This window comes from Gallus gallus, chromosome 2 (genome assembly GCF_016699485.2).
Source record: "Gallus gallus isolate bGalGal1 chromosome 2, bGalGal1.mat.broiler.GRCg7b, whole genome shotgun sequence".
Classification (NCBI taxonomy): Eukaryota; Metazoa; Chordata; class Aves; order Galliformes; family Phasianidae; genus Gallus; species Gallus gallus.
Genome location: NC_052533.1, coordinates 67,372,070 through 67,395,101, shown reverse-complemented (window position 1 = coordinate 67,395,101; position 23,032 = coordinate 67,372,070). Strand labels below are relative to the sequence as shown.

The window sequence follows — 23,032 nt, the reverse complement described above, 5'->3', positions numbered from 1 at the left end:
TGAGTAACCAAACATGTACTAGAAAATATATACAATGATTGCAAAGGAAACTGATCAATGCATTTCATCCAAGCCACGCAGATAAAAACTGGAATTGCTAATTACATTGGTTAAAATAAAATGCCTGTGTACAGATAACTGTCTTGCATTATATCTTTACTGATCTGATTCCATATAACATGCTACTTCGACTCTCTACTACAAAACAACAAGCAGTTTCAGTAAATCAAATAATTACAAGCAGAGCTTCCAAGCAGCTTAGCAGCTTTTTGTGAGTGGCCCAAACTCCCTCCCTTCCTAGGAGATAATAAGATTGGCACAGAGCAGGGCCTGTAGGTTATCTAAAGCATCTTCACCTCCTCTGCTAGGAGGAAATGCATTCTCTTAAAGCACCACCCACCAGTTCAAATAAGTACCATGCTCACATAGACTTCATCACTTGCTTTAGGTGACTGTGGGAATACAGTCTGAGTCTCCTTGAGGATCTGACTGCTGAGACATAAAAGGATTAAGTGTAAAATATCACAACATAAGGGCTTTGTGTGACCTGACAACCACAAGTATTCAAATCTTTCCACTCTGAAATTTGACAGCAGGATGAATGACACTAACAGCCTACTTCTGTACTCCTTTTCAGCTAAATCTTTGAGATTAGTTTCTCTTAATTCCCTAGTTCATAGAGTAAAAAGGTAAGGAAACTGTAAAATTATTTCAACGTGTCCCTTGTCAATGCACTGCAACTCTATTCTTTTCTGCAATTCCTACATACTTGCAGACAAAGATTGTGGAGGGCACCACTGGGAAAAAGGCATACCGGGCTTCATGTTTCAGGACACACACCAACTAACAGTGGTTTTGAATTGGCCTCTCTACCCTCATCTCTCTCTCTCTCTCTAATTCTGAAAGCCAGTGACGGAGAGAAGAAATGGGAATACATGAGGGAACAGGCATATTAATACAAGAAGAGGATGTTGGGAAGAGAAGGGAGGTGCAACCATTTCTACATTTCCAAAAGTATTCGTTGCCTCACAGACCGCCACAGATCCTGACTGAAGAAACATCTTAACTCTTCCCTCTCTCACAGGATTTCAGGTAGTGTAAATATTCTTATCTAAATAACCAGCTTTATTTTGACAGTCTTAAAAATTCATATAAATTTTCCAGAATGGAGAGGGTAAATGGTAACTTAAATGTCATGCAGGGAAATGGAGCACTCAAGTCTTCATACAAACTGCAGCCTTTAGGAAAACACTGCACAAAGGGCACAGTGTTCAGGATGCACATCCAGACTGGGCAAAACCTGTGCAGCACATAGAGAGCACAAGAGTTTCCTCACTTGCAGGCAGGGTGCCCTAATCACCAGGCTACCAGCTGATTTAGGATCAGAGGACTGAACACAGAACGCAGATGATAATGCACTCCTACTGATCCTGGAGTTGAACACACGTGACTGCATGACTCCATAACACAGTGTTTTAGACAATCAGCACTGTCCAAGCCACTGCTTTATTCGTGTTAAATAACTACTGGATCAGCACCCAGCCTTTTCCTTTCCTGGATGACCAAAGTGGCTATTAGACAGGCAGTGCTGATACAAACACACATGCTCTCTCTCAAGCCCTAGAAATGCTTGATTTCTGTGTGCAGATTCAGTTCTGACACGCTCTGGCAATAGTGGAGATACTAGTTTGAAATTCTTTAAGCAAAGACATTCAGCTGAGCCCAGTTCTCTAGTTATGCTCTGGGAGTATCTGGCTGATCAGCTCCTCCAGGCACAGCAGTAAGAAATACCAGGCTTAAGGTAAAATGCTTAAGGTATGAGCTAGGCTGCAGGGCATTCACCTCTGAAGCACACCTGAGAATGATTCAAAGCTGTTTTGGAGCACTGGGAAGCTTTGATATCCAAGTTTAAGAATCCCAAAAGCTCCAGCTATCTCTAAGACTGAACAGCAGCTGGTTTTGGGGACTGCTGCTTTTGATTTCAGCATGCAAAATGTGAGTGAAGCTGGACTGAAAATTCCACTCATTCTCATTGACCTAAGGCAAGTCTTTCACTTGATGCAATCCTGCACCGACAATGGAAATTTCTGCATTTATCCTAATATTTGTCAACAGTACTAAATTCATCTAAAATATGTTAGTTAGAACCATGAATCTATTCTGGATCCAGCTATGAAAAAATACTTTAACCCTGGGGTTTCTATGTTTTTGTTATTATCTTTGATTTTGTCCCATAAAGAGGGAAGCAGAAAGAGAATGGGAAATCTGCAGGTTCTGATAAACCAGCATGAAAGTAGAGCAGAGCTGTTGCTTAAAATGGGAACTGTTTGGAGTTGTATGTAAGACACAAGAGCTTACTTGAAAAACAGTCATTAACAAATCCAGCTACAGTTGACAAATGCAGGCCTACGCTCACAAAGATCAAATAACAATCTACAGATCTCCATCAGCCTTCTAAAGCATGTGGCAAATGGCATGAATTCGCAATAGTTCTTTCAGCAGAAAATAATGAAGTTTAAGGAAGCAGGAATAAAAGCTCAGCGCAGCACAGTGGGAAATATTTCTATTTCGCTCCCTCAGAATGGAAGGATAATTCTAAGAAACTTAAGTAAATGCTTTTTAAGAACAAGTTTGGTTTGGGAAAACGTTCCTAAAATAGTGTTTGTCTGATGATGAATAAGTGAAACGGCTGAAACGAGAATATAAGCATTTAACAGTGATGGGAAAGGGAGAAATAGCGTAGGTCTTAAAAAGAGACTTGCTATCTGACTGTACGTGGCATTTTGGCCATTACAGAGCCATCCCATCAGCGTGTTTACAAGGGTGCAGGCAATCTCCTACCAGCAACTTCCCATTTTGTTAGATGTTGTGAAGATGCAGTCATCACCTCCCTCTGCTAATCCTTCGTCTCAGGCTGTATCGATGGAGCGTCTTTCAGCATCAACCAACAGCTTCACCCTGGACCTTTACAAAAAGCTGGATGTAACTTCCAAAGGACAAAACATTTTCTTTGCTCCTTGGAGTATTGCAACTGCTCTCGCTATGGTCTATCTGGGTGCAAAAGGTGACACAGCAACCCAGATGGCTAAGGTAAGTTCTGAACTTAGCAGTGTATCACTTAAAGCTGGCTCCCACGTGACTTGCATTATTCACCTGCCTATGTGGAACAAAAAGGAGCAACATGAGAGAACAGTGATCCGCCATCATGTTGGGTGCAAGAAAAAACACTGCATGCAGTCCTGCAGGACACTGTTGTTCCAATTTATTTCCAAGAGCCCCCTTCTCTGCTACTACCTCTACCTTTAGCTTAAAATTGGTCTGGCAGAGTGAAGCTATGGACATTAGAGACTGTCTTCTCATTCTCCACACCCAGTTAGTAAGTCCTCTGAACCCAAGCTTGGCTGCACAGCAGCAGCAGCAACATCTTTGCTTGTGACATGGTTAGTCCATAAATAAGGTAATACACCCATGAAGAAGGGAAGGTTTAGATTGGATGTCAGGCGGAAGTTTTTCACAGAGAATGGTGAGGTGCTGGAACAGGCTGCCCACAGAGGCTGTGGATGCCCCTTCCCTGGAGGTGTTCAAGGCCAGGTTGGATGCGGCCCTGGGCAGCCTGCTCTAGTATTAAATGTGGAGGTTGGTGGCCCTGCCTATGGAAGGGGGTTGGAGCTTCATGATCCTTGGGGTCCCTTCCAACCCAAGCCACTCTACGATTCTATGAATAATGGGGATATACTAGAAATGAAAATATGATATCATTTATAACCACTTTTGCAAAACTTTCGGTGATGTACTCCTAGATTATATGCATTTACATAAATGCATTTCTCTGTGTAGTGTACTGTAGAGTTGTACATTGGTGCCTCAATAGTAAGACTACAAACCACCCTATGTTGTTTGTTCTGCCTGATAACAATCTGAAAATAAATTCCACATTGCTAAGCATGAATTGACCATTTCTCCAAATCAATCCATGTCTGAGCAATCATATTGATCTGTTATTAAGTAGTAAATATGACTAAAATTAATATAACTATGATACGGTTATAGAATCTAAATCTAGACCGAGGTCTTGTTCTCTATAACTTTAATAGACTAACATTTGGTACGATGGCTAAATTATCCTAAGTAGAAAACTAACATCATTACGTAACACTAGAGCACTTCTATCTTCACAAAACAAACTGTCCTTAAGAAAATTTATCACTGCCACAGGTTCTTCATTTTAACCAGACTGCAAGAGAAGAAAGTCCTTCTGAGATGACAGCACCTTCTCTGCGGAGCCCAAAGAGAAGAGACATGGTATTTATTTTGACAAGGCTCACAGAAACAAATCTCGGAGAATGGGACAGCACAACTGCCTTAACCCTCTGAAATTTGTCTGTCTATACCTACTGTCCTATCGCAGTAAGAACTATACATAAAAAATGTGAACAAGCAGGTAATATTACTGTAAAACTCACAAACTCAGAACTTCAAAGCAGAACAGAGACACCAGAAGCATTCTGATTGACTTTTACACTTTGTTAATTGCTTTTAGCTGCTCTATGGCAATAGGAATACCTAATATTTTACTAACTTCAGGATTTTTTTTTTTTTTCTGGGCTGTAAAACAGCCACTGCCTTCACATCTGACTCCAGTCCTGCTCTCTTAAACTCTGTTCCACCTTTGCTATGCATGCACACATCAGGCAAACAAAATTCCCCTCTAAGCTAACACACACTGATTCACCCTTGCTCATCAGCTCCCCAGAGACTTGACAGCAGGAGGAACCGCACAGAACTCCTTACGCCTCAAAGGTCTGTCAACTCAAACAAGCTGCAATTCTTCAGTACAGAAACTAAGAGAGCTCGAAGAAAGCAAGTTAGAAAAACTGGAAATAAAAAGGAGCAGTTACATCATTCTCCATCTAGATGGCCGTGGATTAATATTTAAGATAAATCATTATGTCCACATTGATTTTAGCTATTCACTGCCTTTCTAAGCTGCATAGCAAGGTCTGCCTGATGTAGCCTTCCAGATATTTCTCTCCATTACCTCTTCACTATGTCCCCATTGCCTTGCAAAACCTATCTACTATCCTGTTCTCTACCAAGTTCTTCCCCACATGTCCTTTCTGAAAGCCTGTACCTCTGCCTGTGTGAAAAAATACCAGAGGAAGGAATGCCTCCTCACCAATCTTATGACAAGTCCCCATGCGTCAGCAGCAAAGAATCTCGGTGTCTCACATGTAGCGCATGGTACATGCCATGGAGCAGGAAATTATACTGAAGCAGCTTATCCCTACACTACGAAAGCAACAGCTGACAAGCAAGCTCCTGCTCCCTAAAACCATCGCCAAGGACATTCTGGACAGGTTCCTTCCAATATCCAAGCAGTAACAGCAAAATTCACATCAAATAGAAAATTCGAATCAACTCAATTACCTGACATCAGTATCTGTCTGAACAGAGCAGCTCCTCAAAAGCTGCAATGCTGCCTTAATGATTTTTGTGATAATCAAAATTAGGCTTGACTGTGACTGGAGTGAGATGACCCAACATCCTGGGTGCACCATCTGAGGACAGCTGATGTCCTCAAAGGTGTAAGCAGCTCCGCAGAATCAAATCATAACCCCACAGACATAAAACAATGTATCCAGTTACACACAGTGCTGCAAAAGTACCAGATACCCGAAGAAGAGCTCCATCCCTGCACACACTTTTTAAATTAAAATGACCTGGGGATTTTAAATAACCATAGAAAGTGTAATGCTTCAGCCAAAAATATTTCAATACTAATTGGTGCCTCTTTCCAAGGGTCTTGAGTATGAGGAAACTGAAAACATCCACTCCGGCTTCAAAGAACTCCTGTCTGCCATCAACAAACCTAGAAACACTTACTTGCTGAAAAGTGCTAACCAACTGTTTGAGGACAAAACCTACCCATTACTGCCTGTGAGTTGAACGTTTCTGCTTAAGAATATTTTGACAAAGAGTATTTGACGTACATATTTGACAATCATAATTTTCCAAATGCTCTGCCTTTTAAATCTACTGCAGCCTTTAAAACTGTAAGAGTTCTACAGTTGAACTACAGAAAGCTCCTGTCTCTTTTGAGCCTACTTCTTGTTAGCATCACTGTTGGTTCACTTCTCCTCTAAAGGAAGCTTCTCCATATCAGTGGTCATCTTCCTCCCCCTTCTCACTATCTATTACATTCTAGCATTTCTGAGATTGGAGGCCAGAGCTATATAGAAAAGTCACACCATACCTTTACAGAGTGGCATATTAACGTTCTCCCTTTTATTACGCTGTCATTTCCTTCAACTTTTCACATCATATTTGCTTGTTTGACTATTACTGGGCAGATTATTTTTTTTTCATGCAACAGTCCATTAGAACTTCAATACCTCATTTCTAAAGAGCAATAATCATCCTTATTAGTACGCTTTGCTGGATCATTTTCAGATGTTTCAATATTGATACTGTAATCTATTTCCTTCTTCTCTTAGTTTCTAACCTTTTAAACAAGATCTTTCTCTGTAGTCCCACGGATACTCAGCTTCTTCAAAAGCCTTTGGTGAGAAGTCTTCCAAAATGCCTTTTGGCAATCCTAATTGGCTGTAGTGGTTTGACCTTCTCATTTGCAAGCTTCTTTACACCTTCAAAAACCTCCAAAAGATTCATGATGTAGAACTTGTTGTTACAAAATGCTGTTCCAATACATCATGCTTACCTACGTGCCCAGTAGGCCTGCTTATCCATTTGCCCTGTACAGACTCATGAGCTTGTAATTCTGTGTATCTTTGAAATCTTTTTAAGAAATGGCACTGTATTAATCATCCTCCAGTTTCTTGGAAGGTGCTGTTAAATGAGGTTACCGTTCTTTCATCTTAGAGTTAAGTTTCAGTCTCCTGAGTAATTTCTCAGTCATTAAATTCAATCAGCCTTACTGAATGCTTGTTGCTCATGTTCTGCATAATTTTGTGTAACCATGGTTTAAGACTAATCAGGGAATTTCCTGCCGGGAATCTCCATGAACAGTTTCATAGAAGACAGTAATGTAAAAGTCAGTTCTAGTTTATTCTACCATAACATTCCCTTCATATCTGACCCTCTACTGACCTCACAAACTCTTGGCAGCTTGACTCTGAAGCAAATCTTAAAACATTGTTTCAACTGTCCTTGAAGCTATTCTTCTTGTACTGAACTCTATGTCATAAAACATAAAAATGTACTTCAAGTCAGTCTGAGAAATCAAAAATAATTTAAAAAAATGTGTAGAATGTTTATCTCATAGGATTTCAAAATTACAAATTTGCATGTTGGATTTAAAACACAAAACTTTCAAGCATCATTTTTTGTGAAACACAAATACTGAATTTTTGATCAGTCCTTGCTTATTATTTAACACAGAATCATAATCACAGAATCATAGAATGGCCTGGGTTGAAAAGGACCACAATGATCATCGAGTTTCAACCCCTCTGCTGTGTGCAAGGTCAACAACCTCCAGACCAGGCTGCCCAGAGCCACATCCAGCCTGGCCTTGAATGCCTCCAGGGATGGGCATCCACAACCTCCTTGGGCAACCTGTTCCAGTGTGTCACCACCCTCTGTGTGAAAAACTTCCTCCTAATATCTAACCTAAACCTCCCCTGTCTCAGTTTAAAAACCATTCCCCCTTGTCCTATCACTGTCCACCCTCATAAACAGTTGTTCCCCCTCCAGTTTATACACTCCTTTCAAATATTGGAAGGCCACAATGAGGTCTCCCTGGAGCTTTCTCTTCTCCAAGCTAAACAAGTCCAGTCCCCTCAACCCTTCTTCATAGGAGAGGTGCTCCAGCCCTCTGATCATCTTAGCAGCCATCATCACAGAATGTATCAGAATTTGTTTTACGGGTTATCTAGTTTCAAATGAATTACATTTTCTTCCAGTATGTATTAGTATGTATTGCATAATCTGTTGAGATGATCTTTTTCTACTATTTTTGTGCTTAAATTTAACTATATAAGCATACATTTTCCAATTCTATCCTTCAGAAATTTTTACAACTGATCACAAGGTACTACCAAGCAAAGCCACAAGCTGTAAACTTTAAGACAGATGCGGAACAAGCCAGAGCACAGATCAATTCCTGGGTTGAAAATGAAACTGAGAGTAAGTATCACTCTGATGGCTTTTTCTTCTCTCACTTCAAAATCATTTGCATTTCCACTTGAATTGCTCTTGCAGCAAGGGATCCATAAAGGATGGAAACTGTGGGGAAATGATGAACAAATTGCAGTTTAATGTCTTGAAGAAAGCCAACCACCAAAACTAACTGCTGCCCCTTGCAAAGTTTTTCCCTTGATTTTTCATGTCATAGTCTCTTCTGAAGTATTTCTGTTCATAAGGAAGCAGAGTGGATACTACATGGCTCCACTCTGATCAGTGAAGGTTTTACTTCTGCAAGCTTCAACTGGTTGCAGCCAACTCCAGAGAACTTCCACGCTTTACACACTTCTTAACATCTTTTACTACTAAAACTGAAATAAATATGGTTTAAAAAACAGTGATGCTTCAAAAGCCATTTACATATGTACGCTGTGAAAAATGCACAGGGAAAAAATCTCTGAGTGTAAACACTTTTGTTAGATAGCTAGGCATAGAGAAAGCACATCTGAAATTGGTGAGTTGTGCATTCGTAGCGAATTAACAGTCCTATCTATTTGATTTTTAAGGGAAGATCCAGAATCTGCTACCTGCAGGATCTCTTGATTCTGACACTGTATTGGTCTTAGTAAATGCTATTTACTTCAAAGGAAACTGGGAAAAGAGGTTTCTGGAAAAAGACACATCCGAGATGCCCTTCAGATTAAGCAAGGTAAATTCCTTCAAAATGTCTATTATTGCAGAGCAAGAATCCCCTAAATATTTCGCCTGCATTTCATATCCCAGTACAACACTACTTACAGCAGTAGCAGATGGTATAAACTCTGAGAACAGCAACAGTGACAATAAATCAGCAGTCTCATTTATAAGATGCATAAGATTAGGATTTTCAGTTAAGTTAGTAGCTTCTTGGCACCAAAACAGTTGAAAACACCATGGTTAAGCAGCTTAAGGACAAGAGAAAGTTTCTCTAAGTACTGAGATATCATTTTCAGAAGGAATTGAGTTAATTCTGAGAGCAGTACTTCGACACCTAGGTCTCTTTTCATGCTTTTCAGACAGAGGCTGTATAATGTGAGCTCAAGTAGCCTAAGTGTTCTTTCCTAATGCCCTGGCCATTGCGTAAAACCTCACGTGGAATTCTCAAGAGGGTTTGTCATTTTAGCCAGATGCGTATGGATGATGTGTTCAGCATGCATTGTGGGCACGACTGAGCTTACAGTATCTCAGTGATTGTGCATGGACAATTTACAGTAGCTGACAACATGCATACTTTTGGCTTGTGTCAAAGGTGAGCAAAAAGAATTTTCATTCAGAACACGTTGTTTGACATGAGATTACAAGCGCAAACACCTTTTGTATGTCTGGTGATGTGAAGCAATTGTGTCGATACTGTGGCTGTGTTATCTGAAACCTACTACACTGCATGCGCAGTTTTAGGACCTGTAATAGTACACGGTGCACAGAAAGGGTTTCATTCACAGAGTGGCTGATAGCAAAGCCTGCAAACAGATAAGCTTTTGCACTTGTGTAACAATGGAAAAGAGAGAGTGGATATATCAGTGAAGGTCTCTGAGCATAATACAGCGTAAGAGTTCAGATGATTACTGTCTAACACGATTTCAGTTGGTAATCCAAATCTCTACAGTTTGGGAAAGAGAAAAAACTAGCAGAGGTCACAGCAAATATGGTCCATAGGTAAATTCAATCAATCAGTGCTGTCCGGAAGCATACAAAAGAGTTGATGACATCCAGAGAATGAAAGTCAGCATTTTTTTCCCCTCCCAATCAACACATTCACTCAAGAAATGTAAAGTTTTGGGGAAAACTTGAAACATACAAAGTAGTTTCTTGTTTACCAAAGATAACTCTTTCAAAAGAGTGAGAAATACATTGCATGTAATTACGTTATCAGGTGGTGTCTGTGCTTTTTTTTTCTTTTCTTCTGAAGATCCCTTTGACTTTGAAACAGGAGAAATGGCACTGGGAAAGAATAATGCCAAGTCTTATACTTGTTTACATTTTTTTTTTGCCTTCAGTTCAACAAAGCAAGTAATCTTTACCATTCACCTTAAGGAATAAGTACAACTAATCTTTTTTTCTTTTCTGTTCTTTTTTAACATCTGAATCATTTCACAGACCAAGACTAAAGCAGTACAGATGATGTTTCTCAGAGATACATTTTTGATGCTCCATGAACAAACAATGAAATTCAAAATTATTGAGCTGCCGTACGTGGAAAATGAACTCAGCATGTTCGTACTCCTACCAGATGACATCAGTGATAACACTACTGGTCTGGAGCTGGTAAAACTGACATACTGCATCACACGCACTACAAAGCACTAACAGAAATAGATGAAAACAGTGAGGAAGAATGAACTTCAAATGACACAATGACTGCTCAGCCTAGGTTTCAGGGCATCTATTAATGATGCAAAAATACAAATCTACCTGAGGATACACCTAAAAAAGTATGCCCACTCTACTCTCTTAGCCTATTCGGTGCCTCCTTTTCTACCTCCAGAATAGCAGAATAACGAAAGCAAGAATCAAATCTAAACCACTGTGCCCCAGAATTAATCTTCTGAGGGCAACACTAACCAGTTTTATGTCATCTGCAGTCCAGATTTCCACCTGATACTTTGTAACGAGGCTTTTCAAACTCGGGGCTGACTTACCTTGACCCATGAGGTATCAGCAGCCACTCATGACCATGCCAGGATTAGTTTCTGAATCTAAATACATCAGAGCTTCAGAATCTAAATACATCAGGGCAAATATCTTTTTATTTGCTCTTGAGGTCCCATGCATTCCACTTACTCACCACTACTAAGAGAAATGTCTTACAAATTCACACATACCAAGCACTTATCAATGTGGTTAAGTTGGACACTGCATAAAAGCAACACTTCTCATATCCACCTCCAAAATAATGAATTATTCTGAAGGTTCACTGTACACCTCACTGCATTTAAGGAAACAGATAGAAGTACAGGTCACTCAGCACTATGCAGGATCACATCCTAAGAATATGCAGCACATTTCAGCTGTACCCACAGCTGGTAGTTGGACCTTTTAAATCTAGAGCATTAGACACCAATGTATGCATGCCTTCTTTTTTCTGTTGCATTATGACTATATTCTTATAAAATTCATTGCAGGTAGAAAGAGAGCTGACCCACGAAAAGTTAGCTGAATGGTCCAACTCAGCCCGTATGATGAAAGTCGAAGTGGAACTGTACCTGCCCAAGTTGAAGATTGAAGAAAATTATGATCTTACATCCACTTTGAGCAACATGGGGATACAAAATGCTTTTGACCCTGTTCAGGCTGATTTCACAAGGATGTCAGCAAAGAAGGACTTCTTCCTATCAAAAGTTATTCACAAAGCTTTTGTGGAGGTCAATGAAGAAGGTACCGAGGCAGCAGCTGCCACAGGTGTCCTGGTGTTGAGGTCAAGAACACCTAGAGTAACTTTCAAAGCCGACCACCCTTTTCTCTTCTTCATCAGACACAACAAATCCAAAACCATCCTCTTCTTTGGCAGACTATGCTCACCTTAGTCAGAGTCACTCCCTGCTCTACAGAGCAGGAGATGCTGGCTTGCCAGCTCAAGGGCAGAGCTTGATACTCCTGCTGCAGCTGAGGGACTAAGACCTGCACTCTTTCAGACTACACATTCCACAGCCCAAGGCAAAGCTTCAACTACTCCAGATAGCCATAGCAGTGCCTGTAGATGCATTTGATTCCTTCCTCTTGCAGCAGTAGATACAAACACATGGCACTATCTTCGTTCTCACAAGTAGAGCACCTGATTCAGGTGTGCATCTTCACACTTCCACCCTGCCATAATTAGCCCCTGCTCCTCTGTAGCTCTTGACTAGTTCTTTTTGTTACAGAGGCACACACAGCCCAAGCTTAAGTCTTTACCAGTTCACTTCCATTCTACTGATTGCCTGAAAGACATAACAAGCACACACTCCCACGTGGGCTATTTCCTCGCACGGAGTTACAGGTGTGACAGAAGAGCCTGACCCATGCTGCTGACTTTATACAAAGCAGCACCTGCTTCAAAAATAGCAGTACTGATAATAAACAACCCCTCGTAGCTTGATGGTGCTTTCTGTCAGCTCTACCAGGAGGGGAAGGCAGAAGGGGAAATCAAGCAGCGACAAGAGGCTCGCGGAGGTAGAGACCTCCGAGCTAAAATGGCCGCCTCCCACTGCTGCAGCGAGTGCTCAGGGCCGCTTTCCGCAGCTGAGCTCCAGCCCTCTCCCCCACGATGGGCGGCCCGTGGCTAGGCAAAAACTTCCGGGAGGAGGGCGGGGCAGAGGCCAGGGGAAAGCTGGTGCTCGGCTGGGTGAGTGTGGAGGGTCTGTGTTGTTGTTTTCTGCGGGAAACACGCATTGGTTTTTTGAGGGGAGACGGTAGCGTTTCCCTCGCGGCGGCGCTCTGAGCGGTTTCGGCGGGCGCGGCCGCCGGGCGTTGACCGGGTGCTGGAGGCGGGAGGGGCCCCGCAGAGTTCCGCACCGCTGGAATCCATCCCTGTCATCCAGCCCTGCCTCTGTGGGTTTTGTGGCAAACAGGCGGAAATCGATGGAGAGGTGCGAGCTTCAGCCTGTTCTGAGTCACAGGGAGAGAGCTTGGCCAGTTGTCCTGCGCCCAGCCTTATTGGCGCTGTAAGGTGCACGGGATTAAATCGCTCCTGCTTCAGGCAGAATGGAAGGACTGTTTCAGTCCAAGTTTTCTTTTCATCAGTGTTTTTATGGCTATGGGCAGAAGGAAACATGAGTACAGCTGCAGCTGTTGAACGTAGCCAAGCTCCTACCAAGAATTTGTCTTAGAGGAAACATGCCTGAGGAAACTTGCTGCTACCGCTTGTTTGAGATGATGAATCATTAATACAAAGTAGGCGTTGGCTCTGTATTTTCTAGCAACGTACCAACACCAGGCACTGCCTTAGGGGAAAAAAAAACAAACCACCTTTACTACTAGTTGATATCCTGCGATGTCTGCTGGCACTTATCTGTAACTTACTCCACGTTCTGGCACTCGTTGCTCCTTCCTGTAGGTATGTAGTATAACTTCGGATTAGTTAGCTACCTGCTCGGCTGACGTATGTGAAGTCTGACAAGCACTGAGCTACGTATGTGCCATGAAGTTCCCAATAAACCGTTTACTTTATTGCGTCTGTTTCCATCATGTAGACAATAAAAGGCAAACTGCAGTGGACTTTGATTTTGTACCACAGCAGGAAACCCCAGTAATCTGTAATGCTGACCAGATAAATTTCATTTGAATATTGTAGATCGAGTCATTCAGTTGGATTCTGGCAGACTGACTGCTAGGTCTAGAACACGAGTGAAGTAATCTTGAAGGGAATACTGAAGACACACAGACTTTGAGAAGGTGAGTTTATAATTCTGCCATTCTGATACCTTTCTGCTTTGGTTTTCCTGTAAAGCAAATAACTGTCTCTGTGGAGCCAAAGGAGACTTATTCTACCAAGTCCTAGTATGCTCATCTCAAAAAATATAGTATTATTTACTCCATGAAGAAGACCAATGACTTTTCCTCACTACAAGAAAGACATTGAGGTCTTGGAGTGTTTCCAGAGAAGGGCAAGAAAGCCGTGAAGGGTCTGGAGCACAAGTCTTACTATTGAGTGGCTGAGGGGGCTGGGATTGTACAGCCTGAAGAAGAGGAGGCTCAGAGGAGACTTTATCACTCTGTACAGTGACCTGAAAGGAGGTTGTGGTTGGCCTCTTTTCCTGGGTAACAGCAATAGGATGAGAGGGGATGGTCTCAAGTTGTGTCAAAGGAGGTTCAGATGGGATATTATGAACAATTTATTTTCCGAGTGGTGAGGCACTGGCGCAGGCTGCCCAGGAAGGTGGTGGAGTCACGTCTCTGGAGGCATTTAAGAAACATGTAAATATGGCACTGAGGAATGTGGGTTAGTGGACATGGTGGGAATGGGTTGACAGTTGTACTAGATGATCTTATATTTGCTTTATGGTTTATATTGAGAAATGTAAAAGACAGAAATAGGTTGTCAGTTTGTGATCAAATAAATTTAAGCCAATCTTCATTTTTTTTTTCTCCTAGGCTTTGAACCATGGATAGCCTCAGTGCAGCAAATTCCACTTTTGCTCTTGACCTTTTAAGAGAGCTGCGTGAGAAAAGCAGCACAAAGAATCTATTCTTTTCTCCTTTTAGTATTTCTTCTGCTTTGTCTATGATTTTACTGGGTTCAAAAGGGGACACTGAAGCCCAGATAGCAAAGGTATGTATCCAAACGTAATGTATTGGATTTGATGCATATATCATCTACTTAATGATATATGAACTACAGATCTGAGATCTGTATTACAGTCTGTGACCTCTAATTGCTGAATTGTTACAGTCATTCTGGCCTCAGAGGTCAGAAGTCTTCCTTAGGTATGTACATAAGCAGAACCTATTTCTATTGAGTTTATGTATAGGACTTACTGCAGTGTGAAATTAAGAGATTCCTGTTTTTTGGGGTGTGTGTGGGTTTTTGTTTGTGATACGGAGATCTTCCTTTTATATGTCATTAACAGGCACCTGGAATTTCTTTTTTTTTACTTACGTATTTGTATTTTTAGAGCTAGAGATGAATCTCCAGTTACATAAAATAATTTACTCTGTAATCTTTTTGGGCTTAATATCAGACTTTGCATAGTTCAAAAATGTAGCCAGATAATCAAGGGAAAAAAAATCCAACATACAAGCATGTCATGTTAAACAGTCCCAGATTTTAGGAAACAAACAAAAAAATGATCAGTTGCTTGTTCAGTGTAATAGCTTTCGTTTTCACAACCTGTAATCTCAATCCTGGAACATCCAGAAGAAAGAAGTGATACAGGGCTAAGAACATAGCTCTGAAGTTCCAGAGAATACCCCAGCAAAGATTCAATGGGGCAAAGCTGCGTGGCCAATGAAGAGTAAAATTCATAATGTAAACTTGCAATTAAATTACCAGGAGAGCAGTTAGGGAGTGCAGTGGTGGGCCTGTTGTGTGACAGTAGGGTCAAATCTATCATTAACTGCAGTGCAGTTTATTCTACGTTCACTAAGGTGCGTGCCTGCCTCTCTCTTTCTGGTATTGTAATTTGGAGTAGATCATCAATACTTTTTCATTTGTAGCTATGGTAGTAGTGATGAGGCTGAATGAGGATGAAGCTGAGGTGTTGTTTTAATGGGAATTTAAATATTTGCTTGCGTTGACATCGGCTCCAGCAGCCTATTTCCTGTTATCGCTTGAAGGATCGGGTTTGCATCTAAGGTATTAAATAAGATGCTTTGGTGCTATTATAATCAGTGTGAAAAATTATGGAAAGTTGTTTTTTTTTTTAATTTAATCTTCAGGCTCCTTTGTTTCTGGATTTTAACAGTTTTGCTAGGTTTTATAGGGTGGAGATTATAAATCCTCAGTTCTCTAAGAAGTACTGTGTACAGCATTAAGAAAAGGGCAGAATGCGTCTGCACTCAGACTTCTTTGGAGGCTGGATGGGTTCCTTAGAAAGCAGGGAGATAAACCAGGTAACCTCCATAGCTTCCTTCCAACCTCAACCATTGTGTGATCCTCTAATGCTTGGACAAAATGAAGATAAATACCACTCACTTTTCAGCAACGTAATTTCTTGCTTATACAACATCTGTGTGGGTACATTGTATGTGACTTGTGTAATGAAAAATCTGCTGGCTTCAAGTCTCAAAACTCATTTAAAAACAGAACAATTGTGCTGATGCAAGTGTGTCAGAGATTACGTGGACTCCACAGAAGGTATTTGTCTCTCTGCAGGTGCTTTCTTTGAACAAAGCTGAGGATGCTCACAATGGGTATCAGTCACTTCTCTCTGAAATTAACAACCCTGACACCAAATACATCCTCAGAACTGCTAACCGACTTTATGGAGAAAAGACATTTGAGTTTCTCTCAGTAAGTAAACATTAAATTTGGGTGTTGTGAAGTATAATGTACTTGCTAGCTATTCCCCTTGAAGGTTAGATAAAGGCTTTGGGTTTTACTCTCCAAATTTTTCTAGGCTGAGACTTACAACCTGAGAGTCTATGCAAAAAGCAGGATGTGAACAGAATGGAGAAGCTACTTTTAGATTATATGAATGCACAACTGGTGCAAGACCATGAAAAAAACTCTAAATCTTCTGGGTTTCTTGATCCACTTTTGGTGGGTTCTAGGATCAAATGATTGACAAATCTCCTTGCCTTTGATAACCTGTAGCTATGATGAAAACAACTGTTACTGCTGTCCAGCATGGGCAGAACTTTGTAGTTTCTTTTTTCTTAATTAAACAATCCAGAGAACATGCTGAGAGGAGTATGTGACTCTTAATATTTTCCTTATAAGTATATATACACAAGAGGGCACAGGTACGTTGCATATACATTACATATACATTATAACATTGTATGTTCTCTCACTCAAGCAAAAAGAACAAACGGAAGAAACAAAAAGAAACAACCCAGACAATCATTTCTCAGTTGAGTACTGTAGAATGTTCTGGTGTATTAAAGAAGACATTTGACTTCTTAATAACAAAGAGGAAGATAATTCCTAGCTCAGATGGCTAATAAAACAACTGATAAGAACATGTCAGACAAAACCTGAATGGCTTTATATCAAGCTGGGGGAAGAGAGGATATAGATTTTTCTCAGTGTACTTAAAAACATCTGTGGCTGAATGTCAGTAAAATGCATTGCTAAAAAGCTGTTTTAAATGTTCATGGCAGTCATTTATAGAATCGAGTCAGAAATTCTACCATGCTGGGCTAGAACAGACTGACTTCAAAAATGCTTCAGAGGATTCCAGAAAGCAAATAAATGGCTGGGTGGAAGAGAAGACTGAAGGTGAGTGTTCTGCAGAACTCCCTGCTGTATGTAATGTCAGCCAGGACTTGCATAAACAGCTCTGTCAAGGTGTAATACTGTCATTTTTAAAGCAAACACAAACCTCAGCCATTGTGCTCTGTCTCTGGTTGGGGCATAATTCCCATATCTGATCTATCGTTAATACATATTAGATACTCTGTATTGCAACAGTTGCTTACGTACCACTGTTCAATTTGTGTTTTCTAAAGGTAAAATTCAAAAATTGTTGGCAGAGGGAATTATTAACTCAATGACCAAACTTGTGTTGGTGAATGCCATCTACTTCAAAGGCAACTGGGAAGAGAAGTTTGACAAAGAGCGCACAAAAGAAATGCCATTTAAAATTAACAAGGTACGCTACGTTAATATGCTGACAATACAAAGGTCTTTGTAATACAGAAGACAAAAATTGTTCAAGCAGATTTACCTAAGGTAGTCTGCATGGAGCTCCCTATGCCCCGTCCCCTTAGTATGAACACTCTCTTTGTTTAGTTTCTGTTAAGTTTCACATAATTACTAAAAACTTGAATATCACATATTTATTTTATACTCTCTCTTTTTTTCCTTTACTCTTTTTGTTTCAGTTGGTGAACTCGACTATGTCAGTGTAAAATTTGCATGGGCAAAAAACATTCATAGGTTCCAGGCAGAAAAGAACTTCCGTGTGTGCAGAAATGTCTGAATATAGCAGTCATCTTCAGTCAGAATGCTTTTCTTTCTGCTGTGTTTCTACCACTAAATTGATAGAAATGAAATGAGGTGAAGAAAAAAAAAATCACTCTCCTTTGAAGGCCTCCATGCTTGACTTTCTTTTGCTTCTAAAAGTGCAGCAGGGCAATCGAGGAGGACTTTATGTACTATCATTAATAGGCTACGGCTGCCCCTTAGAGGTCAATTTCAAACTCTGGATGTCCACCCAGGTGTCATGAGAGTGAACTGCTAATGTGAATTGCTTAAGAACTCACCTGCTTAAAATAACCACAATGCAAAATTGAAGCTCTTGTGCCTAATTTCAAACTTCAGTGTTGAAATATATACAGGAATGCTTGAAACTGCTAATACCACTTTTCAAACAGGGAATAATAATATTGCTCTTGCCATAATGTATGCTATAGCACTTAGAAACCACTGCACTGACTTGGTTCCTGTTAGGAAGGGAGGTTTGTTATCAGTTTCCCACAGAGATGTCACACAAAACCCAAGCTTACATTCTGCTTAGAGTTTTTTCCTCTCCCTCCTCAGGAGGCAAATCCAGTGCTGTTTCTCTGGGTACGAGGCTCAGCCTAGTTCTGAGATTACCCTTTCCTTTGCAGACACACATTTATTTTTGAAGACTGCAGTTTTGGGGATGCAGATGGCTATTGGAAAAAGTTGTAAGATGTGAGACTGGGGAATGCTGCCTTGGCTCATCAAGTAACACGCTGTTAGATGTGCAACCACAAACCTCTTCCCTTACAAAACTAAGTGGCTTAAATTTCCATTTTCATCCTATTGATGACTAGTCACTGATGAGCTACAGAAGTCACTGAGTAGGCTCAAATAAGCAATGAAAAATCCAAAGGGCAAAGCTGAAGTTTTAAGCTAGTTATTTTACAGTCTGTCCAGGAGTAGTTACTTAAACATACCAATAGTCTTCTGAGCATTCTGTGACATCTATTTTATCTGTGACTTTTGCACTTTGTTGTGACTCACTGGATGATTCTAGCATGCAGTGTGGGCTTTTCTTTGCTTATCCATCATTTTCATGTGTCACTGATTGCTGTTGCAAAATCATTTCCGACATATTCTGTTCTCAGAGTTCATGGCAGTCATTTATAGAATTGAGTCAGAAATTCACTGTCTCAATGGTCTTTCCTTTAAAAAGAAAAAACGGTGAAGGTAAAGGGAAGAAGGGATTTAGACTCCACAGAAAAGGAGGAAAATAATGTAGACAAAAGTAACTGATGCTCCATGCAAAAATGGAGAGAGATGGGGGAGAAACTGGTAGTAAGAAGACAAAAGATTAACCTCTCCATGTGCCTTTTAACAATTCAAAGTGATGCTAATACTTTCCTAGCATTTTTAGTGGCTTAGTAAAATATTTTTATTGCCCTACGTCAGAGTAATTAGAGACACATGGAGTGAAATGAAAATATCGAAGTTGAAGTTATTTTGTATTTATTTAAAGCAAGGAATACAGGCTCTGCTTATTACCAACTTTGTTTAGAGCTTGTCACTACTTCTAAAGTGAGCAAATATGTATTCTTGCTCCTTTACCCTAAAGCAAATTTCACAGATATCTCCAATTAACAATTAAATCTCAGGGATCCTTACTTCTCATCTCTTGCTTTACGAAAGAGTGACTGTGCTATACTATGTTATGCAGTGTACTTAGTTCTCTGTGCAGTCAAATAGTAAAAAGCCCTAAGTAACTAGATGCCTGCTTCATGTATTAGGACTGTCATGCCAGCCCAGTAGTAACTCTTAGTGTCTCTTTCATTTTAGAATGAAACCAAACCTGTGCAGATGATGTTCAGAAAAGGTAAATACAACATGACCTATATTGGAGACTTGGAGACCAAAATCCTTGAGATCCCTTACATTGGTAATGAACTCAGTATGATCGTTCTACTCCCTGATGCAATCCAGGATGAATCTACTGGCTTGGAAAAGGTAAGTTATTGAGCTCAGTGCAAAGACAGTTTGTGTCCTGCCTTGGAAGAGAGTTTGGTGCTGCACATGGGTTCACAGTTCAGTTTCAGAGCTATTATATCATTGATGCTCAAGACTGACTGAAATGCTCCTTGTGTTTCTGCCCCTAAAGTGGCATGCCATCTATCACTACTGGCCAAGCTGTGTGCTGCTGTGCTAAGAGGCTCTGAAAGAGGCCTCATCAGAAGGCTCATCAGAAGCAGGAGTTAGCTGTAGTTATGGTGAAGCCATAGTATGATGAGCACCAAATGAGAGGGAATTTGGGGCAGCTCTTAGGAAGTCCTTACCAGAAGTTCTACAGTTTGTCCCATAGGTCGTCTTAGTGAAGACCTGGCAGATTGTCGCTGCCCCTCTACTTGGAAACACGCTCACAGAATAGTCCAGGTTCCCTTCCGTTGTGATGATAGAATACAAGTCATGCTCTGGCCTCTTGTTTTTTTTTCTAATGCTGATTTTAATTTAAAAAGTGTTGTAAGCAGGTTTTGTCACCAGCCCGTGAGCTGAAAGATCCTGAAAGGCTGAAGAACTGGGTTCAGTTTGTTTGGGGCCTTGTCAGCAGTTCTCCTGTGCCTTTACTCCCCATATATAAAATAAGGTTTTTACAATCTGATAATGTTTTATAAACTGAACTTTACTGTATCTACCACAAAAAAGAAAACACCAAACAAACACACAAAGAATTGACCTCAGCTGAAGCTGTAGTCTCTAGTAAGTAGAAACCTGTAGTGACTTGTGCTTTTGACTTGAGATCCTGTAAGCTCCTGAAAAAGATGCATATTGCATGTATGTGTTTACATAACACACACACACAGACAAAAGTAGAGATTAGTGCAAAACTGTCACTATTCTTATTTTAATTACCTAATGTTGGGTTATGTTTCGTTGCTTTTTTTGTTTTAAGCTGGAAAGAGAACTTACATATGAGAAGCTGATGGATTGGATCAATCCTGAAATGATGGACAGTACAGAAGTGAGGCTGTCTTTACCCAGATTTAAACTGGAAGAAAATTATGATCTGAAACCCATCCTGAGCAACATGGGAATGCGTGATGCGTTTGACTTACGGATGGCGAACTTCTCAGGAATCTCCTCTGGTAACGAGCTTGTGCTCTCTGAAGTGGTTCACAAGTCCTTCGTGGAGGTCAACGAAGAAGGCACTGAAGCAGCAGCTGCTACAGCAGGAGTGATGGTGCTCCGTTGTGCTATGATCGTTCCCGACTTCACTGCCGATCATCCCTTCCTCTTCTTCATCCGGCACAACAAAACTTCCAGTATTTTGTTCTGTGGCAGATATTGCTCTCCCTAAGAAGAGAGACAGAAGAGCTACCATTAACGCAGTAATGTGATTTCTTTTAGGATAGAACTGCTCTTTTGCACTAACTGCTTATTTCCACTGTGCCTGAATCCCCTTATCTGGTTGTCATTTTGGGCTTGCGTAGAGTAACAAAGCCACATACACAGCAGCTACCACTTGAAACAGCTGCCTTATGCTTTGCACCTAAGTGGAGTTGTTTTCTTGCTGGCACAAGAAAGATGAACATCCCACTTGCTCAGTGAACTTCCACCTGTCTTATATTTTCTATTGCATTTTGCCTTTTGTGGCCACCAGGTAGCAAGGTGACATAGAAAAAAGAGGTGGATTTTATTTCTGACTATAGTGGAAGATATCTTATGCTCTGCTCCCCATTTTTCTTTCTTCCCACTTATTTTTAACTTTTTCTTTAATGTTTTGATAATAGAGGGAGATGAAAGGAGGCTTTGGCGACCTATTTGTAAGAGTTACTAAGCATCTGCACTAGACAGAGGTTTTATTATAACTGGATAGCACTTACACAAGGATGGGAATAAAAGTATGTCTGTAACAAATGACCTTACAGGTTTTCATGGAGTACGGATTCTTATCTTAACACCACATGTGCCACCTGGGAATATTAGCTATCACTCACCTACTTCATTAGTCTTTTAAAAAAGAATGTTTTTAAAAACAAACAAACAAAAAAAACCCATAGATGCCTATGTGGTATTTAAGTGACAGAGCTTTATTTTTGTTTTTCAGTCTTTATATGTTTTTTTCCTATTCTGGGTTTGTAAAGCATCTTTGTTAATCTGAATGCCAAAGGTTTCTTAATGCAGTGATTTACGTGTTTTGCTGTTCTTGAAAGAATAAACAAATTTGTTGTGAGTGCTGTGGGCATTGCCCATAAATTTTGTGGGTTTTTTTTTTTCATGGCTATTGTAAAGAAAACAAGCAATCAACTTTCGTGTAGCTTATGCAGAATTCATTGCTTAACATAGGCTTTTCTGAATGCTGCAAGACCAAGATGCTTACCTGGATTACGATGGAGTTTAGGTTTTTACCTTCGAAGGATTCATAGCAAGGAGTCTTTGAAGCAAAGGCTCAAGGGATTTTAAAGACTATCTGGTTCCAACTCCCTGCTGTGGGCATGGCTGCCCAGGGCTCCCTCCTCCCTGGCCTTCAACACCTCCAAGGATGGGGCACCCACAGCTTTCCTGGGCAGCTGTGCCAGTGCCTCAGCAACCTCCAAGTGAAAAAGATCCCCCTGACATCTAATTGAAAGTTCCTTTCATTTATTTTAAAGCCATTCCCTCTTATTCCATCACTATCAGACCAAGGCTCCCTTTATGTATTGGAAGGCCACAACAAGGTCCCCTTGGAGTCTTCTCGAGGCTGAACAAGCTAAGTGCTTGTTTCCAGATGTGGTACTGCTGCTGTGGGTGCAACTCCTTGGCCCCAGGCCAAGGAGTGTGCCATGCCTCAGATGCAGAGATTAGTCACCATTTGGGGTGAGGAAGCTGCCAAAGTGCTGCCTGTCAGACCGATGCTCAGTCAGGGCTGAGAGCAGCAGTGGGTAGAAGGGAGGTGGGCAGCCTCTGCTCCCAGTGCATTGTCTGGGAAGGGGGTGGTAGCAGGATGAAAAGTAGAAATTTTTCTGACCCTTCCTACGTGTCCAGGCTGCTGCTGGAGTGTATTCATGGTGCTATGCTTAAAGTGAAAGCAAAAGCGTGCTTGTCATTTCTTTTCTAAATTGAAAAGGAAAGTAATCACATTAACGTCTACCATAAAGCAGAGAGAAGCTGCCAGAAAGCTTGAGAGAAGCTAGAAGCAGCCATATCTACAAATCCCAGTGCAAACAAAAAGGAGGGATCCCAGCTGCACAAGCAGGAAGGCAGGAAGGTTTTACAGCACTGCCTGCCGCCAGCCTTTGCGTAACCATCTGCCCGCCCCAGCATTGCACCTTTCAACCCACTCCCAGAGACCTC

At 40.9% G+C, this 23,032-nt stretch overlaps 2 protein-coding genes across 6 annotated transcripts; both read left to right on the top strand.

The window, feature by feature from the left end:
* Nucleotides 1-1,031: 1,031 nt before the first annotated feature.
* SERPINB10A (serpin peptidase inhibitor, clade B (ovalbumin), member 10 A) lies at nucleotides 1,032-13,544 on the top strand. 2 transcript variants are annotated; one of them, XM_046928617.1, is made up of 9 exons: nucleotides 1,032-1,092; nucleotides 2,914-3,090; nucleotides 4,216-4,302; nucleotides 5,800-5,937; nucleotides 8,028-8,145; nucleotides 8,709-8,851; nucleotides 10,279-10,446; nucleotides 11,304-12,502; nucleotides 13,451-13,544. In XM_046928617.1, exons 2-8 carry the CDS (start codon nucleotides 2,923-2,925, stop codon nucleotides 11,703-11,705), a joined length of 1,224 nt encoding a protein of 407 aa, XP_046784573.1. In that variant the 5' UTR covers nucleotides 1,032-1,092; nucleotides 2,914-2,922; the 3' UTR covers nucleotides 11,706-12,502; nucleotides 13,451-13,544. The 2 variants fall into 2 exon arrangements, with proteins under 2 accessions (XP_046784573.1, XP_004939740.2); XM_004939683.5 differs by having other exon boundaries at nucleotides 2,797-3,090.
* SERPINB6 (serpin peptidase inhibitor, clade B (ovalbumin), member 6) lies at nucleotides 12,456-21,955 on the top strand. Of its 4 annotated transcripts, none has more exons than NM_001006377.2 (8): nucleotides 12,456-12,502; nucleotides 13,451-13,551; nucleotides 14,251-14,428; nucleotides 15,971-16,108; nucleotides 16,921-17,038; nucleotides 17,269-17,411; nucleotides 19,544-19,711; nucleotides 20,652-21,955. In NM_001006377.2, exons 3-8 carry the CDS (start codon nucleotides 14,261-14,263, stop codon nucleotides 21,054-21,056), a joined length of 1,140 nt encoding a protein of 379 aa, NP_001006377.1. In that variant the 5' UTR covers nucleotides 12,456-12,502; nucleotides 13,451-13,551; nucleotides 14,251-14,260; the 3' UTR covers nucleotides 21,057-21,955. The 4 variants fall into 4 exon arrangements, with proteins under 4 accessions (NP_001006377.1, XP_046780313.1, XP_046780314.1 ...); XM_046924357.1 differs by having other exon boundaries at nucleotides 12,479-12,746; XM_046924358.1 differs by having other exon boundaries at nucleotides 12,479-13,213.
* Nucleotides 21,956-23,032: the final 1,077 nt, after the last annotated feature.